Source organism: Lycorma delicatula, chromosome 3 (genome assembly GCF_047948215.1).
Source record: "Lycorma delicatula isolate Av1 chromosome 3, ASM4794821v1, whole genome shotgun sequence".
NCBI classification, from domain to species: Eukaryota; Metazoa; Arthropoda; class Insecta; order Hemiptera; family Fulgoridae; genus Lycorma; species Lycorma delicatula.
The window spans coordinates 176,326,921-176,347,519 of record NC_134457.1 but is presented as its reverse complement, the minus strand read 5'-3'; the positions used below and the strand labels follow the sequence as shown (position 1 = coordinate 176,347,519).

The window sequence follows — 20,599 nt, the reverse complement described above, 5'->3', positions numbered from 1 at the left end:
TTCAGTTTAATCCACAAAAGAATATCTTGCAAGTCTGTGAAAATTGCTTGAGCTGATTTTCACAGCCTAGAACTGTAGCTGCTGGAAATTGCAAAATGAAATATCTAACAAAAGAGGTAGTTGATTGTATAATATGTGTCAAATAACTAACCTTCTAAGATTAAAACTGAGTCACCTTCTAATTCAGAAAATACTTTCAAATAAAAATTTTTCATTTTTTTTTTTTGAAAGTATTGAAAATACTTAAATCTTACAAGTTCTTTATACTCTCACAAGAGCCATATGAATAGTTTGATTTAGCAGTAAATAGAAACTAATAGTATAGTTCTACCCTTGTGTTTTGATATGTTTTATACAAGTGAATCATATATTTTATGATTCAGTAAAACAATTAGATTTATTTTTAAATAAAATATAAACAACAGATTAGAAATTATATTTTCTTAAAGAAATAAAAGAATTTTTTCTTTTAAGAAGAGTTCATACCATTCATCATTTGCTGTTCAAATATGTTTTATTTTGAGCGTTTTTACTGTAAAAACAAGCACTGAAATAAATATATCAGTATTAGTAGTTTATTTATCCAAAGTGTATTTAAAAATCTCATTAATTTAATATATTTTATTTGTGAAAGATAACAATGGTAATATTTTCTGATTCTTTCCTTATAGTTTTTATTTACATTGCGAATTAATTTTCAATTTATTTAACATCATTAATCATATAATTGATATTTTGTTCTCCTTATCTAAATCTAAAATTTTCTATTTTTAATCAATTTCAATATTTACTTCAATTGAATTAATGTTTAATACATAAATATTTATAAACATATAATAATAATATCTATTATATCTTAAATAATTGGTACGTAACATGTGTGTTGAAAACCAATTTAAATTGTCAAATTAACACTAAATGGCTTTACATTTAATTTTAAAACCTCTATTTTTTAAGTTATTTAACTTCATTTGATGAAATAGTTTTTTACCAAATTACAATATTAAAAACACAAACAACGTAACTTTAGAAAAATAGATGCTGAGACAGGTAAATTAAAAGTTGGATGAATGACAAAAAGAGGTTAAAATCTATGTTAAGTCTATTAATGTTAGCTGAAACAAGCTAGTAAATTTAAACAGATGAATTTCATCCCCACTATAATTAATATTATGTCGTGGTGGATGTAATACTATTTCATTCCTTTTATATGTACTTATGTTTCAGTTGGTGCGAGGAATACCAATTTTTGGTTTGTCTAGATCAACAGAAACTCATGAATTGGTTTAGGCTAGAGTATTCACTATATTATTACTGTTGGGAAATCATTTAAGAAGAATGGTACATCCAAAACTGTGTCTAAAACCATGCGCAGCTTCTTTAAATCTTCCCAGACAAGTGTTCATTAGAGCTGGATGGAGTGGACCAGCAATTACATTCCAAATTTTAACTGAATTACACTGATTTCAAACCTTAGGTATCTAGAATATGAGAAATTGTAAACTTCTTATGTTTTATTGATGACAATAAATATTGTCTGCAATATTGTTTGCAATGAAAACTATTTAAAATTATAATTTTTTTAAAAAACATGAACTATAATTAATAGATTTAATGTGTTTTTTTTTTAATTTTTTTTAAACTGTCATCTTTAAGTTGACATAATTTAAGCTGCATTTACTGTTGAGATTATTTCAGCTTTAAAGCCATCTTTACTGTAGCTGTTTCAATTTAGTATTATGATATGATAACTAGAATGTGGTCAAAAAATATACAGAATTTCAACTAAATATAATCACTTAGTACAAAGTAGTGCTTTTAAAATAATGCTTGTGTTGTTTGAGAGCATTCAGGTAGGTAATTTTTGGTATATGTATAGAACATCAGAGTGGTTTATTGCCAAATTTGTGATTTTCTCTGTGAGATGGTTGACAAACTTTGTTTCTATGTTGCTACTGAAAGCTTTCAGTCCAGTAGTCACACGAAGGACTGTTGTCCTCCAGATAATTTTATTTTAGTGCTGGTTGTGGTTGGCAAGACTAATGACCTTGAGCACCCATATTACCCATATTACCTTCTTCTCATGTTGTCTAAAAATAATTATTAGAGCTTTTGCATTTAAGCAGTAATGTTTTTTTCAAGATTATGTTTAATTTGCAAGACTATTGCACTCCACGCAATCATTTTCATCCCATTATTTTTATTGTTTGAGTGAAGTTGCTGGTAATATATTTTTAGTTTATTGTTAAGTTTATTCCATTTTAAGTGTTTTGAACTATATAACATGTGAGTTAATTTGTTAGAAAGAGATCAAGAACAGTTAATACAGTGATTTAGTAAAAAAGAGGACGATTACAAAAGTGTTGCCGGATGGTCCTTTCAAGGTAACCAATGCTACAAAGGATTTGGTTTTGCACCTAATTGAGCCAGTAGCTGGTTCAAATAAAAATATAACCTGTGATAACTGGTTTTCTTCAATACTTTTGGCTCTTGTACTTGGTATAGAAAAATCTCTCACATTATTGTCAACGTTAAAAAAACCAGAAACACCAGCCAACTTCTTGCCTGATCCTACCAGACCTGTAAAAAGCAGTGAGTTTGGGTTCCAAGAAAAATGTACCTTGGTGTCGTATGTCCCAAAGAAGAATAAAGCTGTTCTTTGTATATCAACAATGCACAACACCAGAGTTATTGATGAAGCAGCAGGTGATGAGAGAAAACCTGTCATAATCACTACTTATAATGATACAAAGAACGGTGCTGACATACTAAATAAAATGTACCGGCAATATAATGTAGTAAGGAATTCTAGAAGATGGTCATTGACGTTGTTTTTTCACCTTCTGAATGTTACAGATTAACATTTTCAGCGCTAATAACAAAATGTTATGATCAGAGGTAATTTCTTAAAACTATGGCTATTGAATTAATGAAACCAGCAATTCAAGAGTGAATTGGACTTGAAATAATTCCAAAATAAGTAAAGCGCCAAAGGAAACTACTCTTGAAGTTGGAGGAAGAAGACTTCACGCCAACACCACAAACTGTTCATAAAGGATGTTGCTTTATTTGTGGAAGAGCTAAGAACAAATCCACGATAAAAACTTGCTACCAGTGTAAGAAATGGGTATGTTCTGACCACCATTAAAGTGTATGTGAAGAGTGTTTGGAATGTAACAGAAAACGAAATGGGTAATTTTTAAGACAAGAAACTGATATAAATTTTAAACATTCTTTTTGTATTTTATAGTTTCATATTTTTATTTCTTGGTTGTATAAACCTTAGGAATGAATTCATAAACGTAATTTTTTATTTACATTTGATTACATGTGTATTTATAATTTTATCTTCAATAACGATATTAAAATATATTTTGTTCATATAAATAAACTTTATAATTACTGTATTCATTTGTTTAAAAGGTTTATTTAGCAATCCCCTTCCTAAAATCCTATAAAGAAAGTTTCAACACTAATTTGTCGCAAAAATTAAATAAAAAGAAATGGAGGACAATAGTCCTTTGTGCAACCAACCGAGTTTCAGAAAACTGTGCGACCAGTGCATTGTTAAATATTCATTGTATCTTTGTCTGAAGCTGCCTCCCATTCATATAATGTAGAAAACTATATAATTGGAAAGTTGGTACCACGCTACAACAAATGTCTAAATCGGAGTGACTATGAAGAGAAATACCGCAACTATGTAAGTACTTGTAAATAAAAAATTTTTTATTTTCACTGTAGTTTTAATTTCGAACCGATCGGACCATGAAAAAAAAATAACCCTCGTATATTCTACACTTCTACAGGCATTATTCTTTCTTAGTGGTTGATTTTTATCTATAATGATTTGTTTTGTTTTTATTCATATTGCTACATTACTATCATTATTTTTCATTTCTAAGCTAGTTTCTCAGTCTTGTTTAAACTTTATAATATTCACAGCACAACAAAACACTATAATGCATACTAAGCTGCATGTAACAGTATACTCATTGACTAATTTAAACTAAAAATAAATTTAAATAAAAACAACACATAAAGCACATCATACTAATAAACATAAACTGAGAGAAAACAGCTCAGAATTTTGGTACAATACTCCCTTCAGGATAAAAAATAGAATAAACTCTGTATATATAGATAGCTGTTGTGACTGCAAGTCAGTAACCTTATTTTATATATAATAAAATGGATCACTTCTTAACAAACTTGAACATTATAAAATGAAAAATAAAGAAGATACGAAATAAGCAAATACAATTTAAACTGAACTCATCAGTCATGTTCTACATGTTTATCTGACTTAAAAAAAGCAACTGTCAGCTTAAACCAAACAAAAACAGCATCAGACAATGAAGATGGTCACACGGACACCTGAAAGGATTGATTGTAAACTAAGTTTGAAAACTACTACAAAATAAATTAAATTTAAATAAACTGTTTATTAAATAAATAAAAAATTGATAGTGTTACTAAACTATTTCTCTCTAAAAAAAAAAAAGAAATGATTAACAAAAAAGTAAGTTTATGTATATCATTTTATTACAAATATCTGTACACATTGTACAATGTCAGTGAAACTTAAAAAATACTGTTAATTATAAAATTACTATCACTAATAATTACCATTAAAAGTAGGCAACAAATAATACTAATTAAATATGATTTTTTTTTTTTTTGTGGGAACTAATTAATTAACCAAAATAGTTTGTCTTATCTGAAATTAAAAAAAAACTATTGCAGTCAAGTAAACATAAATATAATTTTTACACTCATTCTATGAAGCATGTGTTAATGATACAATTATTTATTTTATGTTATTTTGAAACTTAGACAATTTATTGTACTCTGTCAAAACTGCAAGAATAGGATCATTAATGTATTGATCAGGTAAGTCTGTTTTTAATAAATCAGCTGTCAAGGTTGATGTTGTAGTTGTTTCACTTATTGAAGTTATATAATCTGTTGTACTTGACTCGGTTGTTGAAGTTAGAAAGTCTGCTCTAGTTAATTCAACTGTTGAAGTTTGAATTTCTTTTGCAGTTTCTTCATCTGTTGAAGTTGGAATTTCTGTTTCAGTTTGTTCTATAAATAAAAATTGGCAATCATTATTTTAAATGAAAAAAAGGAAATTAACCCTTTTGTCTACTTCAGAAATAAACAAAATTGTCTAGTCTATGATAATTTTTTTTAACTTTAATGAATAATTATATTTGAAAATTAATTCTTTTGTAATCTAATGCTACATTGAAGATAATTAATTATATATTCTAACACAGATTTAGACTTTTTGAAGCAATTTTTTATTGCATGATAACTAAAGATTTTTTTCTTTTTAATTCTAAACAATTTCCATACCATCAATGATAAAGTTGTTAATAAATATCCTTCAGGGAATAGAAGATATAAAATCAATGAAAAAATATGTTATCTTGCTAAGAAAGGAGACTGAATGCTCCAGACATTTCCAAGGAAAGAAACAATTCAAGCAAGCTAAAAAGCCTCCAGAATCATGGTACCAGGAATTCACTGATGCTGTATTGAAGTAGCAACTGAGGTAGCCAATAGTTCTGTACTCTTATAAATCATGTTTATAGTAGAATTAGCATAAAAGCTTACTTTATTGAAAGAGTATAATTACAATAATCATGGTTGGTAAATACTTTATCAAAATTTACCCAAGCAGAAGAATAGGTTAATATATTAAACTACATACACTACCAATATCTTTTTTCTGTTGAGAGCACTTTTGTAGTATAATCTACTCAATCAGAAAAAAAAAAAATTTTTTTTAAATGTACTAATTGTTGTCTAATGAAGAAATATGCAAAAAAAGTACTTACAACATTAAAAGTAAACAATAAATTAAATCGTTTTAAGTATTTTATGAATCATTGTAGAAATTAAGTAAGTGTCATCTAACCTAGTGCTTCTGTTTAAAATTGTGATATTCTGTACATTACGCAAAGGACGTAAGGCTCTCAGATTTTGTGATAACTTTTCCTGAATACAACTAACTTGAAGGTTCAACCATGGCCTTTTTTTATGTAGTTACAGAATCAAAGCGAATGCCCTTATTCTGCATTTTAAAATAAAACAATATGTGGAAAACATTTTCTTAACACATTGGCTATGGTATTTTTTAATGCATGTAATTTTTGTGCATTACAAGTCCACATGATCTGGTATTTGTGTTTCCACTGGTGTGTTACAGGACATTCGCATCTTGTAAAAGTTTTCACTTCTTCTAACACTGTCTGTCAATCACTGATAAAATTATTTGTATTACCTAACAGTATTATGAGCTGTACACATGTTTATCTAGTTTACCCTACAATTATACCAGTTTTAATTTTGATTGCTAACTACCTAGGATGTGTAATGCACAGAAGGTAAGTCGGAGAAAATATAATGCCTCACCATAAGTGCTGATACAGAAAATCCATAACCAGTACCACAGACAACATGTTATAAAAAAATTTGGCTGTAATAATTCAATCGTTTCACCACAGGGTACTGAAAGCCTATCCATAAGTTAGCTCTTAGATTCTCCTTTTCATGTTGTATAAATTATCATTAACTATTAAAAAGTCTGTTATTCCTTAATAGAATCATTGTTTAGATATAGAAATAATTATAATTTTATAATATCCTATTAAGTATTCCCAACATGCTTGGTGGCTTGTTAGATCAATAATAAAATATAAATTAGATTTTTAGATGAATAATAATTTAAAATTATTAATTAAAATTTTTTAAACTTTATTAAAAATTATATTCTATATTTTTGTACAGCTTCATAGTAGTATAACGTTATTGTGTAAAATATAATGTTATTTTGATAAAAACTGAACATTTTTATACTTTTCTTTAAAAAGATAACTTCAATAAGAAGTGTTATTTAAATCTTGTTGAGTAAATAACTTCATAATAAATTCATCATTAATTCAGATTAAACATTTCATGTACTTGAATAATATTCCTATACTTAAGATTTCTGCAAAATAGTTGTACTTATTGTTAGATTACATAACCAATCAATAAATTAAGTTGTTCATTAAATTTTAATATTAAAAATAAAAGAAAATTTAAAAAAAATTACAGTAAAATAATATTTAAAAAAATAAAATAAACGCCAAGCACGGTGCAATTACCTTACTTTTCTTAACGGCCACACTCCCATGAATGAAGTCAACAAAATCAAAGGAAACTTTAAGTCCAACCAAGTACACGATCTGGTTAAGAATGACCACATAATATACGACCCATATGACATAGCGAACAGTCTGGACGACAGGTTTTCATTGAATTCGAGCGACTCAAACCTTTATGACAGCTTTCTGAGGATTAAGAATAGTACTGTATTCAGCTTTGAGATCATGCGTTGGTGGGATACTAACTTCAACCAGGAGCTGAACGTCACACTAACCTTGAGTGAATTACAGGACATACTTGCAAATTTAAAGTCATCTAGCCCTGAGTCTGAAGGAATATTTTATATCTTCATAAAGCAGCTACCTGATGAAGATCTCTACCACCTGTTTCATGTGTTCAGCACTATCCTGGAGGAAGGAGCGTTACTAGACGTCTGAAGGGAGACTGTAGTCATCCCTGTGGCTAACCCCAACCATGGCTCCATTTTGGCAGAGAATTATTGTCTGATTGCTTTAACATTCACCCTTTGCAAGGTGATGGAGAAGATAATAAATAAGACTGAAATGGCATCTGGAAGGAATTAAATTCTTCTCCCAACACCAATATGGGTTCAAAGAAAAAAATTTACCATGGCCTAGTATCTACACTGACTACTGATATGTGTGAGACATTTCCCTCTAAGGAGCACCTCCTCACAGTAACCTTAAACAATGAAAAGGTCTATTAGATGGCTTGGGAAGAGATGATAATCCTTTTCTTACTATAGGACTGTGTTAATAGGAATGTGTTGAACTTTGTGGTTAATTTTCTGAACAACTGAACGATCCATGTTAGGGTTAATGGGTACTTTGAAGTACCCTAAAGTCTTATATAAAAGTCTTTGAAATTAAAAATGGAATCTAAGTATGATGTTCTTCTTGGTGGCTCTTAATGGGGGTAGCTGATGTGATCACTCCACCGGTGAAAACAAGTATCTTCATTGACAATATCACTATCACCTGTAGAAGTAAAAAAATTGAATCACCAAGTCATCCTAACTTGGCTGAGGATTGGACACACTAGGCTTACCCATGCCCATTTATTTAGCTCTTCTCAGCAGAACTGTGAGGCATCCAATGTAAAATGGTCTGTAAACCACTTAACTCATAGATTGCCCAATATTTAGGTCTATTTGACAACAATTAAACCTGGGTTCAGATGTGAAGTGTTTACCCAAACAGAAGAAAGACATAAAAAAACTGTTGTGGTATTTTCTGATAGTGAGATGAAGAACCTAAATTAACTTTTGCTTACGATATTATTATTCTTGTTATTATTATTCTATTTATTATTCTTGTTCTAGTTTGTGTTTACTTTTTGTTGTGTTTGGTGTTTATTTTTTAATTATTTATGATCATGTAATTATATTTAAGTCTCTCTAATAAATATTATCATTGTTGCGACTATAAGTAAATGATGGAAAAAAAGAATATTAAAAATAATTTGATTGCTATAGATTTAATTATTGGATTCAAGGTGCAAAAATTGGTTTAAAAAATAAAAATTATGCTAAAATTTAGTTATTCAGGAGGAAAGAAAAATTAATAGGGAATTTATTCTAGAGCTTGAAATAAGGAAAAGATTCATATAAACATAAGTCTGAAAACACTTTGTTAACGATTTATATCTAGTGAAAAGTTTTGCCTGGATTTCAGTTACACTGGTGAAATGAGGTCATACTGAAATTTTTAAGGCGTTATTTTAGAGGTAAACTTGGTCTCTTATATTTTTTGACCTTATAAATCGAATAAGAAAGCTCCCAGAACTGTATCTCTATAGTTTTCATGTTGTCCAACGTAAAACAGAAAATTTCAGTAACAAAGAACATGTTTTTTTTTAGGTTTGAAGTAAAATTGTTTTGTTTAATTACTAATAATGTAGTATTTTATTATCAAAACTTGTAGGGAATTTAATTATGAATAAATTTATGTAATAAAGTATATAAAGAGCAATCAACTGTTATTATTAATAATAAATTTCTGTTTTAATAACAAACAGAAAAATGTTGTGAATTTGTACGAATTGAAAATAGCTCCTTTTAACACAATAAATCTTTGCGACATTAAAATACTTTTAATTTATTTATTTTTTTAAATACGCAGTGATCTATACTGTATTAATTTGCAATAAATTATAAAAAATTCCACTATTGACATTGATCCACTTTTGAATTCATTTCCTTATGTTTTCTCGCCAACCTAATGATATCTTCACGTTCCTTAATGAGGCAGCAGAATTGAGAATGCAAGCTATCAGTTGATCACCTGTATCTACTTTTTGCTTGGATACCTTGCATTTCAACTATTCCCATAAACAGTAATTTAAGGGAGTATGGTTTGGGGATCTGGGTGACCAATTTACCTGTCATATACATCCATTTATTAGTAAATTTGTTATCTAAGAAATGCATTATTTTAATCATGAAATGTATTTGTATTTAAAGAAACCATATATACTTCCATTTGTATATATAGAAGTACCTAAATGTGCATATGAAAAAATACATGGGTGTGTTGTGTGAGTACATTATTAATTATTAAATTATTTTAGAGTTCTTATAAAATGTGAGAAATAGGACATTTTAAAATATTCCATTAACTTACAAGCTGTTTATTGAAATATAAGCTGTATATTTGTTTGGCAAAGTGGGTATGTAACTCTACAGTTTGATTTATTTTCAAATATTAAATAAAGAAAAGTGTTTTAATAATGAAAAATAACACATTGTCATGACAAAGTAATCTCTGTTAATTCTGTAAATATGGAGTACCTAATGATGATCAAAACATGGTCATCAAACCTTGCTGTCACTACAAAATATACATGTGTTTAATTTATATGATTATATGAATCTGTCTAGTTGGTTATAACCAAATAATACTGCAACATATTTTTCACCAGTTAGAAAAAAAATTTGCTGTATAACTTACCTAGAATGGATGAACCATCAGTTTCATTGTAAGTCATACCGTTCACATTTTCTGTTCCTGCCCTATCATATGGATATTCTCCTATAATATTACCACTGTAAAAAATTATAAAGAAAGAAATAATAAATCAATTTAAAATCTACCAAAAGTAGCTATTATTTATATGCTAATGTGTTATATGTTACTTATAATAAGTTTATTTCAATTATTTGTTTTACTGTTATTGTTAAAAACCAAATTACAGTGATATTTTGGCTTTTTTATTTTGATGAAAATGTCTAATTATTGTTCAACAAACCCAGCATACCTATCTTTTTTTGGTGGGTAACATCACTCCTTGGACCATGCTTCTGATCGATTAACAGTATTAGTAATAATAATAGTGTGAAAATAATGTAGTAAATCTAGTTAAGGGGTAATGAAGAATTAAACCTAGTAACTGGAAAATGATTTCTAAGAACACATGTATGAAGTACAAAATCTATAGTTATGAGGCCTGGACAGTGGAAATTGAAGAAAATAAGAGGCTTGAGTCATTTGAAATGTAGTACGATTATAAGCTATTGAGAGTACAGTGAATCAGAAAGGTTAGCAATGAAGAAGTTCTTAGTAGGGTACGAGGAAATAAAATATGAATTATTGTAAAGTGGAAAGATAAACTTACTGCTCTTTTTATATGGCATAAAGACAAACCATTGGACATATAATAAATGAAAAGCTATGCAGAAAAGCTATGTTAAAAAAATGAAAATTAAAGATTAAAATGAAAAAAAAGCCACCAAATGAACAGCTACTATTAACCAATCTGTGGATTAAGAGCCAAAATGATACATAATTTCATTTATGAAAACAGAATGTTTCTATTTACAATAGTGATTAATAAATGATACATTTTCATGAGAACAAATTGATTTCATATGACACAAAACCAAATCAAATTGTCTAGCTTTGATATTATAAAATGAATCAGTTTCTAAGTTTATCATCATTATTAAACATTTACGATGTTTACTTCCATTCCTATCTGAAATATAATATTATAATTTGAGTCTCCTTCAGAAAGTTAAAACATATTTTCTATATATTAAAATAAAAAATTTATATTCTTTTTTGGTGCCCATTATTATAAATCATCTAGTCTAATAATTTAATAAATTAAGTATTTAATTATTTCTAGCTGCTCACATATAAATAAAATAAATAAATAAAAATTGATTGCTTTTCAAACCAGACAACGGAACTACTTTATGCAAAATATAATGAAATGTGATAAAAACATATCTAATATTTTAAGACTAAAATAAAAGTAGAGATTTCTTTCCATGGTTTTTTGAAGTAATTATTGGCTCTTTCTTCAGCAGAGATTTCATTGAAATGCACTCCACTTTTTCAGATTTAATGAATTTTCTCTTCTCCAGTGGAGGTTTTAATCTCCATTGAAGAAGGATCCAGCAGTTTGAAAGCTCAAACAAATATTGTTCAATATTTTATAATTTAGTCTTTAATAAACTGGTCAACCAAATTAATAATAAGGAGGGCCAAATTAATAAAAAAGAGTCTTGTTACATTTCTGCTTCTGTTTACAGTAGTAATTTTCAAGATCTTCTACCAGTTTAATTAAAAATAAATTAAAAGATTTACAAAAAATAAATTACTGTGTTGAGATTTTAAATGATAAAAATTAAAACTTACAAATATTATATAGTCATATATACTAAAGAATAACTTATTAATAAGCATTAGACAAGTAGAATTATTATAATCATCAATCAAATAAAGAAGTACACTTAGTGATTGTTTTCCTTTTTAAGGAATCAGTGAGTATATGTTCATAAGAAATATAAAACTAAATCTTATGTGTAAAAAATTATGACAGTTATAACCAACACAATTTGTTTTAAAATAAAATTGAACAGATGGTCATTGTTGATTGTTTATTTGTACAAACTTGTTATAACTGCTGTATTTTTGTTTATACTTGATAGATTTATCATGTAAGTATAAAGAGTTTATTTACTTGAATAAAATTATAGCATTACTAACAATACTATCATGTTAAATGTTATCACAATTATCATATGCTAAAAAAGTAATGTACTTTCAGACATTGCCATCAACTGAAACTTTATTATTATGTCTGCAGTAAACATAAATATTAATACTTTTACTATCTACTAGAAGTTTTGTCTGACCACTTATCTGGATTACTGATTTGTATTTTTATTTATTTTTTGAGCCTTCAATCATTTGAAAAAAAATTTCATGAGTTTGATATCCTTCTCCAATAGACTTTTAATTCAAACATTTCTCTTTAATTGTATATTCTTAACTAAATATTCCACATACTCTATTTTACTTATAAATAATTTTTAATAGAGTATAAATTTTATATTCTCTATAATTATCTTCCTTTGATGATATTCTTTCACTATTCATTCAAAAATTAAATTCATTAAATCTGGATGCCTTAATTTTTTGCTTTACTAACTTTGTTATTCTTTTTAGAAGATTTCACAAATTTTTCTCTTTTCTGATCAATTTAAAGACTTTTGCAATTAATCAATTAAAGATATTATCAAACTAGCTTTTTAATACTGACCTGATAATCAATTTCAGATTATCAGGTCAGATAATTATTAATTCTACTTATTTTCACCAATTATTAGTTTTCCATTTTCATGACTTTTCATGAAATTTTTCTTTAAGCAAATTGAGGACGACCTAAAACACCAGAAACTAAATGTAACTGCCGCAAAACTCGCAGCTACCATTTGAAAACAATGGAGAAATGTTGTACACAATGCTTGTTTTCCAGCGACACCCACAACAGCGTACTGGCTCCAAACCTACCCTGCCTATATGTTTGGCAAGGGCTCAAAGAAGTAAATGTTCATTACTTAGAGACCAAATTAGGGGATTATTTTATCTTTAGTATATTTTCTCTGAGGTTGCCATCAAACTGAATAAGAAAAGGAAAAAATGCATTACCTCAGAAAATATGGCCTTTCATTTGCACAGTACCAAAAGATCAGTAGGTGTTTTTTTTTAAGGTCACATCAGTCCCATCAATTAGAATACCTCAAGAACTACTTAATCGGCTGCATTTAACATTACAATATCCTCGCTCCAGGTTACTTTTGAAGATCTGACTTCTAGGTTCTTTTGACCTTTTCGCTATTAGGAAATTCTTTTTATATGTTCTCAAATCCAATTATCATTTGCCTTCAGTAGTGCTCATATAATGGCAGAACTTATTTACTATAATATACATCACCATCATGGGATATTTATGAATTTTATACAGAATAACCTATCACACCACATCATTATGACACCACTACCTTGGTCCAAGGCTACTTATTTGACTGCCTTATTCACAGTTGATGTCTTCATTGTAGGATATTTTGCAGTTCAACATTGATGACCTACCATCTCAGCATCTGAGGCTCACCAAAGTTAATCTTTTCTGTAGTACTTCAAAGTTGCTTTCATGTGTTCATCTTTCCATTCATGGAGTCTTTTGGAAATGCTGTTTTTTGTAAGCAGGCTGGAATCAAATTATATTATTTTTTTGTAAAACTAGTATACTGAAATCATAAATATGCTTGGCACTTAATGAAGTTAGCCTGATCAAATCACTGATTTATAATAATTCTGTAAAAGCTCATTTACCAAATCTCTGACAATTTTATAAAATATTTATGTCATTCTTTAATTTTAATACTTCTATTTATCAATCACAAAAATGTATTACATTAATCAAATTAAATTTGTAAGATGAAAATGGACATTTTAAGTTGGATAAAATTAATTTATATAATATATTTATTAATTATAATGTTAACTTGTCACTGACCAAGGTCCATAATTGCATACGTAGTATCTGTGAAAATAATTGTTCTCTTCAAAAAATGTGAATCCACATCCAACAAGATAAGTATCAGTCCACACAATCTGTAAATTTGAATGTGGATCATCCAAAAATTTTACAATATAAGCAATAAAAAAGTAGAAAATATAATTTAAATGGCCTATTCTTGTAAAAGATTACACGTGAAAAAAATAAATATCTCTTCAAAACTCTCCTTAAAAACAGAAAAATAATATTCACAGAAAAATGATGGTTATAAATACTGTACTCAGTTTTGAACTTTTATAATAATCTGTTAATGTTTTAATTTTGGGGCATGCTGTAAGTATATATATATAAAATTTTATTAAATAAACCACCTAGTACAGGATGAGATAAGACATATCTAACCTTAAATATTAATGAAAGTAATTTTATAAGATTCCACATCCTCAGTCATGATTGAAATTCCGTTATTGCATGTAAAAATTTAAATATAAAAATACTAAAATAATGAAATTTGCATATTAATTTAAATGAACTATGCTGCTTGTTGGAGTTTTTATAAGACCATCTCCCTCAAACACCGTCTGATGGTTTATCAAATGTTGTTGGTATTTATATATGTAATATTTTTCTAATATATTTAACTTTTTATAATCTTTATTAATTTAAAATATTTCTAAATTTGTGTTAATATTTAAATTAAATAAATATATAGAAATAGAATATTTATTGTTTTATTAGATGATCTGTCACATTAGATAAACCTAATTTATTATTTTTGTAATTTCTGTAATGTACAAGAAATCTACTTTTAAATGATCTATTTGTTTTTCCTATATAAATTATGTTATTCCTACAATATGTTTTGGATTAATATGAATCTTAAAAAGATTAATTTCAGATATTGTTCCGTTCCACGTCGAGCCGTCTGATGCTGCGATCTAGTGGGTGCTAGCACTCACCGAAGAATTAAGCCGTACTAGCATTCTACGTTAGAATCCCGCTCAGTGTGGTCGCATTTTTCTTTTCGTCCGGATGGACAATCAGTGTTACTCATAGTTACTAGCTTTAATTTAACAGTTACCGCTCGAATCTGATCCAAGGCGGTCACGTCATACTCTTAGTCCGGATGGACTCTATTTTTTGTTCGGATGAACGTTAGTTTTAATGTTTTATTTAATTTTATATTTTTTTATTTTTATATATCAAGTTTTATGTTATGCTACAATTCATTTCATTAACTGTCAAAACGACAATTCATTAAACCATTATTCAACAAGCAACATGGCGTTGGCTTCATTCATCACCTATGAACATGGAGTCCAACCTCGCTCTAAAATCTACTAGTTATATATATTATATTAATATTACTATTGATCATGTTAACAATGTAAAAATGAAGCTTTCTTCAACAGGAATTGTGTTAAAAATTATCACAACTAGTGTATCTGTAGCGAAAAGAATACTCATAGTACCTTCCAAAGTAGCCAACAAAGATTTTCCCTGACATATGGACAGGTATTTTTAATGACTATCTTTTGGGTCCTGTCATTCTATCAAATCGTTTAAATGGAGAAAATTATCTTTGTCATTTAAGCTTCAGCACGTTTCAGTCATGAATTTTCCTGCATGAAAAATGGATAGGTCGCAGAGGACCAGTGCTCTGGTCTGCCCGATCACCTGACTTGAGTTCTATCTGTGGGGCCATTTGAAACATATTGTTTATTCAACTCAACATTGAGGATCTGAAACAAAGGATCCAAAATGAATTTTAAGAAATTAGGAGGAATACTCCTGGAATTTTTTAACGGTTGAGACAATTTCTCAGAAAAAGACTGGAGACTTGTCTAATTTCTAATGGTGGACACTTTGAACATCTCTGATAACTTTTAACAATTGTTAACTTTAAGTACACCTAATCTACAGTAATTAACGTAAGATTATCACAGGTAGTTGTTTTATTTTCTTAATTATTAAGTCTATTAATGTGAAAAATTATTACCTAATTTGATACCAATTTACAATACTAGAATTAACAATAAATAAAAGCAATTAATATTTAATTGAATTGAACTTAAAGTGGAGGACATGAAAACAGACACAAAATTACATCAATTTTCTGTCATAACTCGGCTATTTGTTACCCGATTTAAAAAAATAAAATGTCATTTTGTAGAAAATGAAAGGATTAATAGTTTTAAAAACATAAATTTTGTTAAATGTAATATTTATGGAGATATAACGGATTGAAAAATAAACATGGTCGCCATTTTATAATTTGCGAAGGTATTTTAAGTCCTGATTTTTTCTAACTTTAAAACTTTATTACCAAAACGCTTACAAAATATTAATGTGAGATTCATCTATCCGAACTTGCGATATAAATTTTTGTATAAAAATAACAAAATGGCGGACAAGGAGAGAACGAAGGAGAAATCACAATTTTTCCTAAGGAACTTTTTTTGTCCAATTTTACAAGTAGTATCCAAAAAAGTATAGCCAGCCCACTATTTTAGAAACACTGTATATTACATATTGACCACTGTGTTAATAAAATTTAATATTTTTCTTTTTTTTTCCTGTTTAGCCTCCGGTAACTACCGTTTAGATAATACTTCAGAGGATGAATGAGCATTGATATGTATGAGTGTAAATGAAGTGTAGTCTTGTACAATCTCAGTTCGACCATTTCTGAGATGTGTGGTTAATTGAATGAAACCCAACCACCAAAGAACACCGGTATCCACGATCTAGTATTCAAGTTCGTGTAAAAATAACTGGCTTTACTAGGACTTGAACGCTGGAACTCTCGACTTCCAAATCAGCTGATTTGGGAAGACACGTTAACCACTATACATACCCGGTGGGTTAATAACATTTAATATTATATGAAATATAAATCACCAAAACACACTGTTTTAATTACTATGTTTTGGTGTTATATATTTCATATAATATTATTTCATTATTTTAAAGAATTATCTGAATTACCAGCTAAAACTGAAATTGATGAATTAAAATAAAATTTGATTCAATCTAGCTCATTTTTACTTCCTTGTACGAAGAAAAGTATTGTGATCGCGAAAAAATTTGGTTTTCAAATTTCAACTGAAATATCCATTTTTACCATCGCTGAATCCATTTGGAATAGTTTCGGCGTGACTAATGTATGTACGTTGTATCTCGCATAACCCAAAAACTATTAGCCGTAGGACAATGAAATTTTTGATTTAGGACTGTTGTAACATCCAGTTGTGCACCTCCCCTTTTGATTGCAATCGACTGAACCAAAAATATCCAATAAAGCCCAAAATCAAAAAAATTAGGTTTTTTGACTTTTTCTTAACTGCAGTAAAAAGCACTCATTGTGAGCTTTTCAACGATGTATCATAAGTGATACTTATTTTCATTGGTTCCAGAGTTATAGCCAAATAAAGTTTTAATTAACGAAATGTTGGATCTTACAAGGGGAAGGCACATCGGTTCGAATCCGACTTAATCTACACAATTTTTTTAACTTTTTTTTTCTAATTTAAGCCACTATTTTCCTAATTTCCTATTTAACCACCGATTGTAAAAAAAACATCTGCAATAAATAATAATTCAATAATAACAATAAAAAAAATATATGAAAAAAATCTGAAGTTATCAGTGAAATAAAATTGTATGTACTTTTCATTTTAATTCAAAAATTTTTACAGAGGTTAATAATTATTAATAAATCAATATATTTCAATTAAAAAAATATATATATAAATATGTGTGTATATATGAAGTCGGATTCAAACCAATGTGTACATGGTTACTGATTTTCATTTACACTACATAACTACGTGAGGGATGTGAAACAAAATTAATACATAACCTAATATAAAATGCTGATACAGACACCACAAAAAAATTTGTTACAATGTGATGTCCACCACAGTGCAATTGTATAACTGTCCACTTTATTAAAGAATTGGAGGATCGTATCTCTCTTTCAAATGAAAAGAGTTTAAATGAAGTGCAGCAAAAAATGTGTATATGTAATTTAATAGGCCTACAGTCATGTGGTGTCCACATCAGATTTTTAAGATAGGATTGATTTTTAACAAACTTACAAAAATAAGGAGATTCTCAATCTTATTTACATGTATGTTTATTAAATATATTATGTTCAAGCCTTCCTTTTTTAAAAAGAACCTTTTTTTCCTTTATTTATTGATGATTAGTTCACTATACAAACTAAAAGCTTATATGCAGTAGTACAAAATGAAAGTTTCACTATATATGAATTAATTGCCAGTCTGACCATGGGAAAACCTGGGACTTTCTGAATGATAGGCTCAAATACTTACTTTTTACCACTAACTGGTGGAGAGGTAGAAGAAATTTATAGTGGAAATTCTTCGGATGACCCACAGTAAGTTTTCAAAAAATATAGGTAAGAGATTTTTTAAAAGAAAAATTTCATAATTTATATTAACAATCCATAAAAACTTTTATTTTTCATTATTATTTTGTACTAGATTGTTTAGTTTAATGTTACATATATTAATGTAATTCTAATAGAGTGAGACAAGGGAGATCTCACTCCTGTCATTATTATTCCACAAGAATGTTTTCTTCAAATCATGCATAGGCCATCAGCAAGCTTGTAATAAATATTGTGTGAGTTTTCCAGAACATTCAAAATTGTGTTTGTTTGATTTTCAAATATTAGCCATTTCATAAAACAAATTACCAAAACTGTCAAAAGCAGATTTAAAATCAACATAAGATACAGAAAACATTTCCCAAATTTTTTCCCTATTTGTAAATACATTTTACTAAGAGAATAGAAAGTATTACCATTATTATCCATGCCTTGTCAATTCTGCTTGTTGTTTACCTATCTTATTACATTTATTCACCCAGTTTTCCATTATGCTTAATAACAGCCTAGAAAGTAATTTAGAAATAAAATTAAGAAACTACTTTTGGCTTCAGGTTTGTAGATTAATCTTCTTTTAGGCAACAAGAAAATTATATAGATCTTTTAAACACTGAATTATGAACTTTACTTGTAGCAAATCTCAAATTAATGAATTTTAAAAAAAATAAATGAAGATGTCCCTGTAAAATGTTTTGAGAGAATCAAAAAAAAAAAATTATATTGCAACCATTTTTGCTCATTATTTTAGCTGCTGAAAATGTCTCATTTATATTGGAATTATAACATATTTATTATCAAACACTAAAGGAATTGGATAAATATCAAAATTTGTTAATAAATTTTCATTAAGCAAATTTGCAAAGAAATTATAGTCTTGTCTGTTATCTTTCTGGTTCTACACAAATTCCTGCTCTGAATTCATTAGAATTACATTTTTAATGTGAAAATTAGCTTATTTTAAGAATCAACTTAAAATTGATGATATTATCTTAGAATAATTATAGACATTTTTTGATTCAAAAATACTTGAAATTTTTTGTGATTTATGTTCAAACAATTCATCATTTAGTATAAAAAAAGAAAGTAAAGAAATGAATGCATGCAAATGTAGCAAACATTATGACAAATAATTGTTATAATTATTACCCATTCTTACCTGCGTATAATGACCTATCATTTTTTTTTCATCCTTTTGGTATTTTGAATAATTGTAATCCTTAATTTCTCCAAACCAACTATATATTGTTCCATTAAAGTCAGCTTTGTTAAAACCACTTCTCTGGCTATTTGTTGTTAATCTGATATTTTGCCCCACACAAAAACGAGCTGTCACAAAAAAAAAGATTAACAAAGGCAAATCAGTGTCATTTCTAAATCAATACATATTACCTTTTACAACAAACATTTTGATTATCATCTACTTCTTTGCTAGTTTTAGTTTAAAAAAAAAAACAAACATTGATTATAAATGCCAAAATATAAAAATATCACTGATATATCATGCCAAAATATAACATAAAATTGATAAATATTTTAATGTCAATACAAATTTTCATTGTAACTCAACCTGTTTTCATTATTTTTAATTTTTATCTTTATGCTAATTTAGATAATCTAATTTTTTTGTTTTTCATTAATTTTAGCCAAACAAAGGATGATAAGACTAATGGGAAAAAAAAAAAATTATTTCTGCTGATATTTTTATTGCCCCCCCCTCAAAAACCAAATATTATCTGATAAAGATTCTGAAGAGGTAGATTTTGTCAGGGATATTAACTATCTCAGTGAAAACCAGTGGAATGCTTCAGCATTCAATTTAACTAAGAGGAAAATGATCTGATGAACCTGAAGGCATTTTAGATTATATTTTTGAAGTAATGATGAGCTAATTAATGAAGCCAACCGAGTTGACAAACTATTAAATGAACAACCAACTTGTTGAATTCATAAGGAAAAGAAAGCAAAAATTGTAATAAATTACAGTTGTAATAACACTGGAAAACTATTGACTTGTAGCTCCAACAAGAGTTTCACTACCCAGAATCAAATTAGCTTAAGTATGATTTTGTTCCATTCCAATTATTTAAAAAATGTTTTGATGAGATTATAAATTTATTTGTTGATTTGACAAATATACTTGCTATTTATAAAGTTAATTAAAACTTCAGAATAACATTTAATGAGATGTTCATTGTCATA

The 20,599-nt window shown here is 27.9% G+C and overlaps 1 protein-coding gene across 1 annotated transcript in view; it reads right to left on the bottom strand.

Moving 5' to 3' along the window:
• Positions 1–4,523: 4,523 nt before the first annotated feature.
• LOC142322235 (venom allergen 3-like) overlaps positions 4,524–20,599 on the bottom strand; it is a 30,662-nt gene continuing 14,586 nt past the window's right edge. The window contains exons 4-7 of the mRNA XM_075361075.1: positions 19,557–19,726; positions 13,984–14,081; positions 10,128–10,222; positions 4,524–5,088 (exon numbers count right to left, since the gene is read on the bottom strand). Of these exons, the coding sequence (XP_075217190.1) occupies positions 4,811–5,088; positions 10,128–10,222; positions 13,984–14,081; positions 19,557–19,726 (641 nt within the window). The 3' untranslated portion in view covers positions 4,524–4,810. The remainder of the gene's footprint in view (positions 5,089–10,127; positions 10,223–13,983; positions 14,082–19,556; positions 19,727–20,599) is intronic.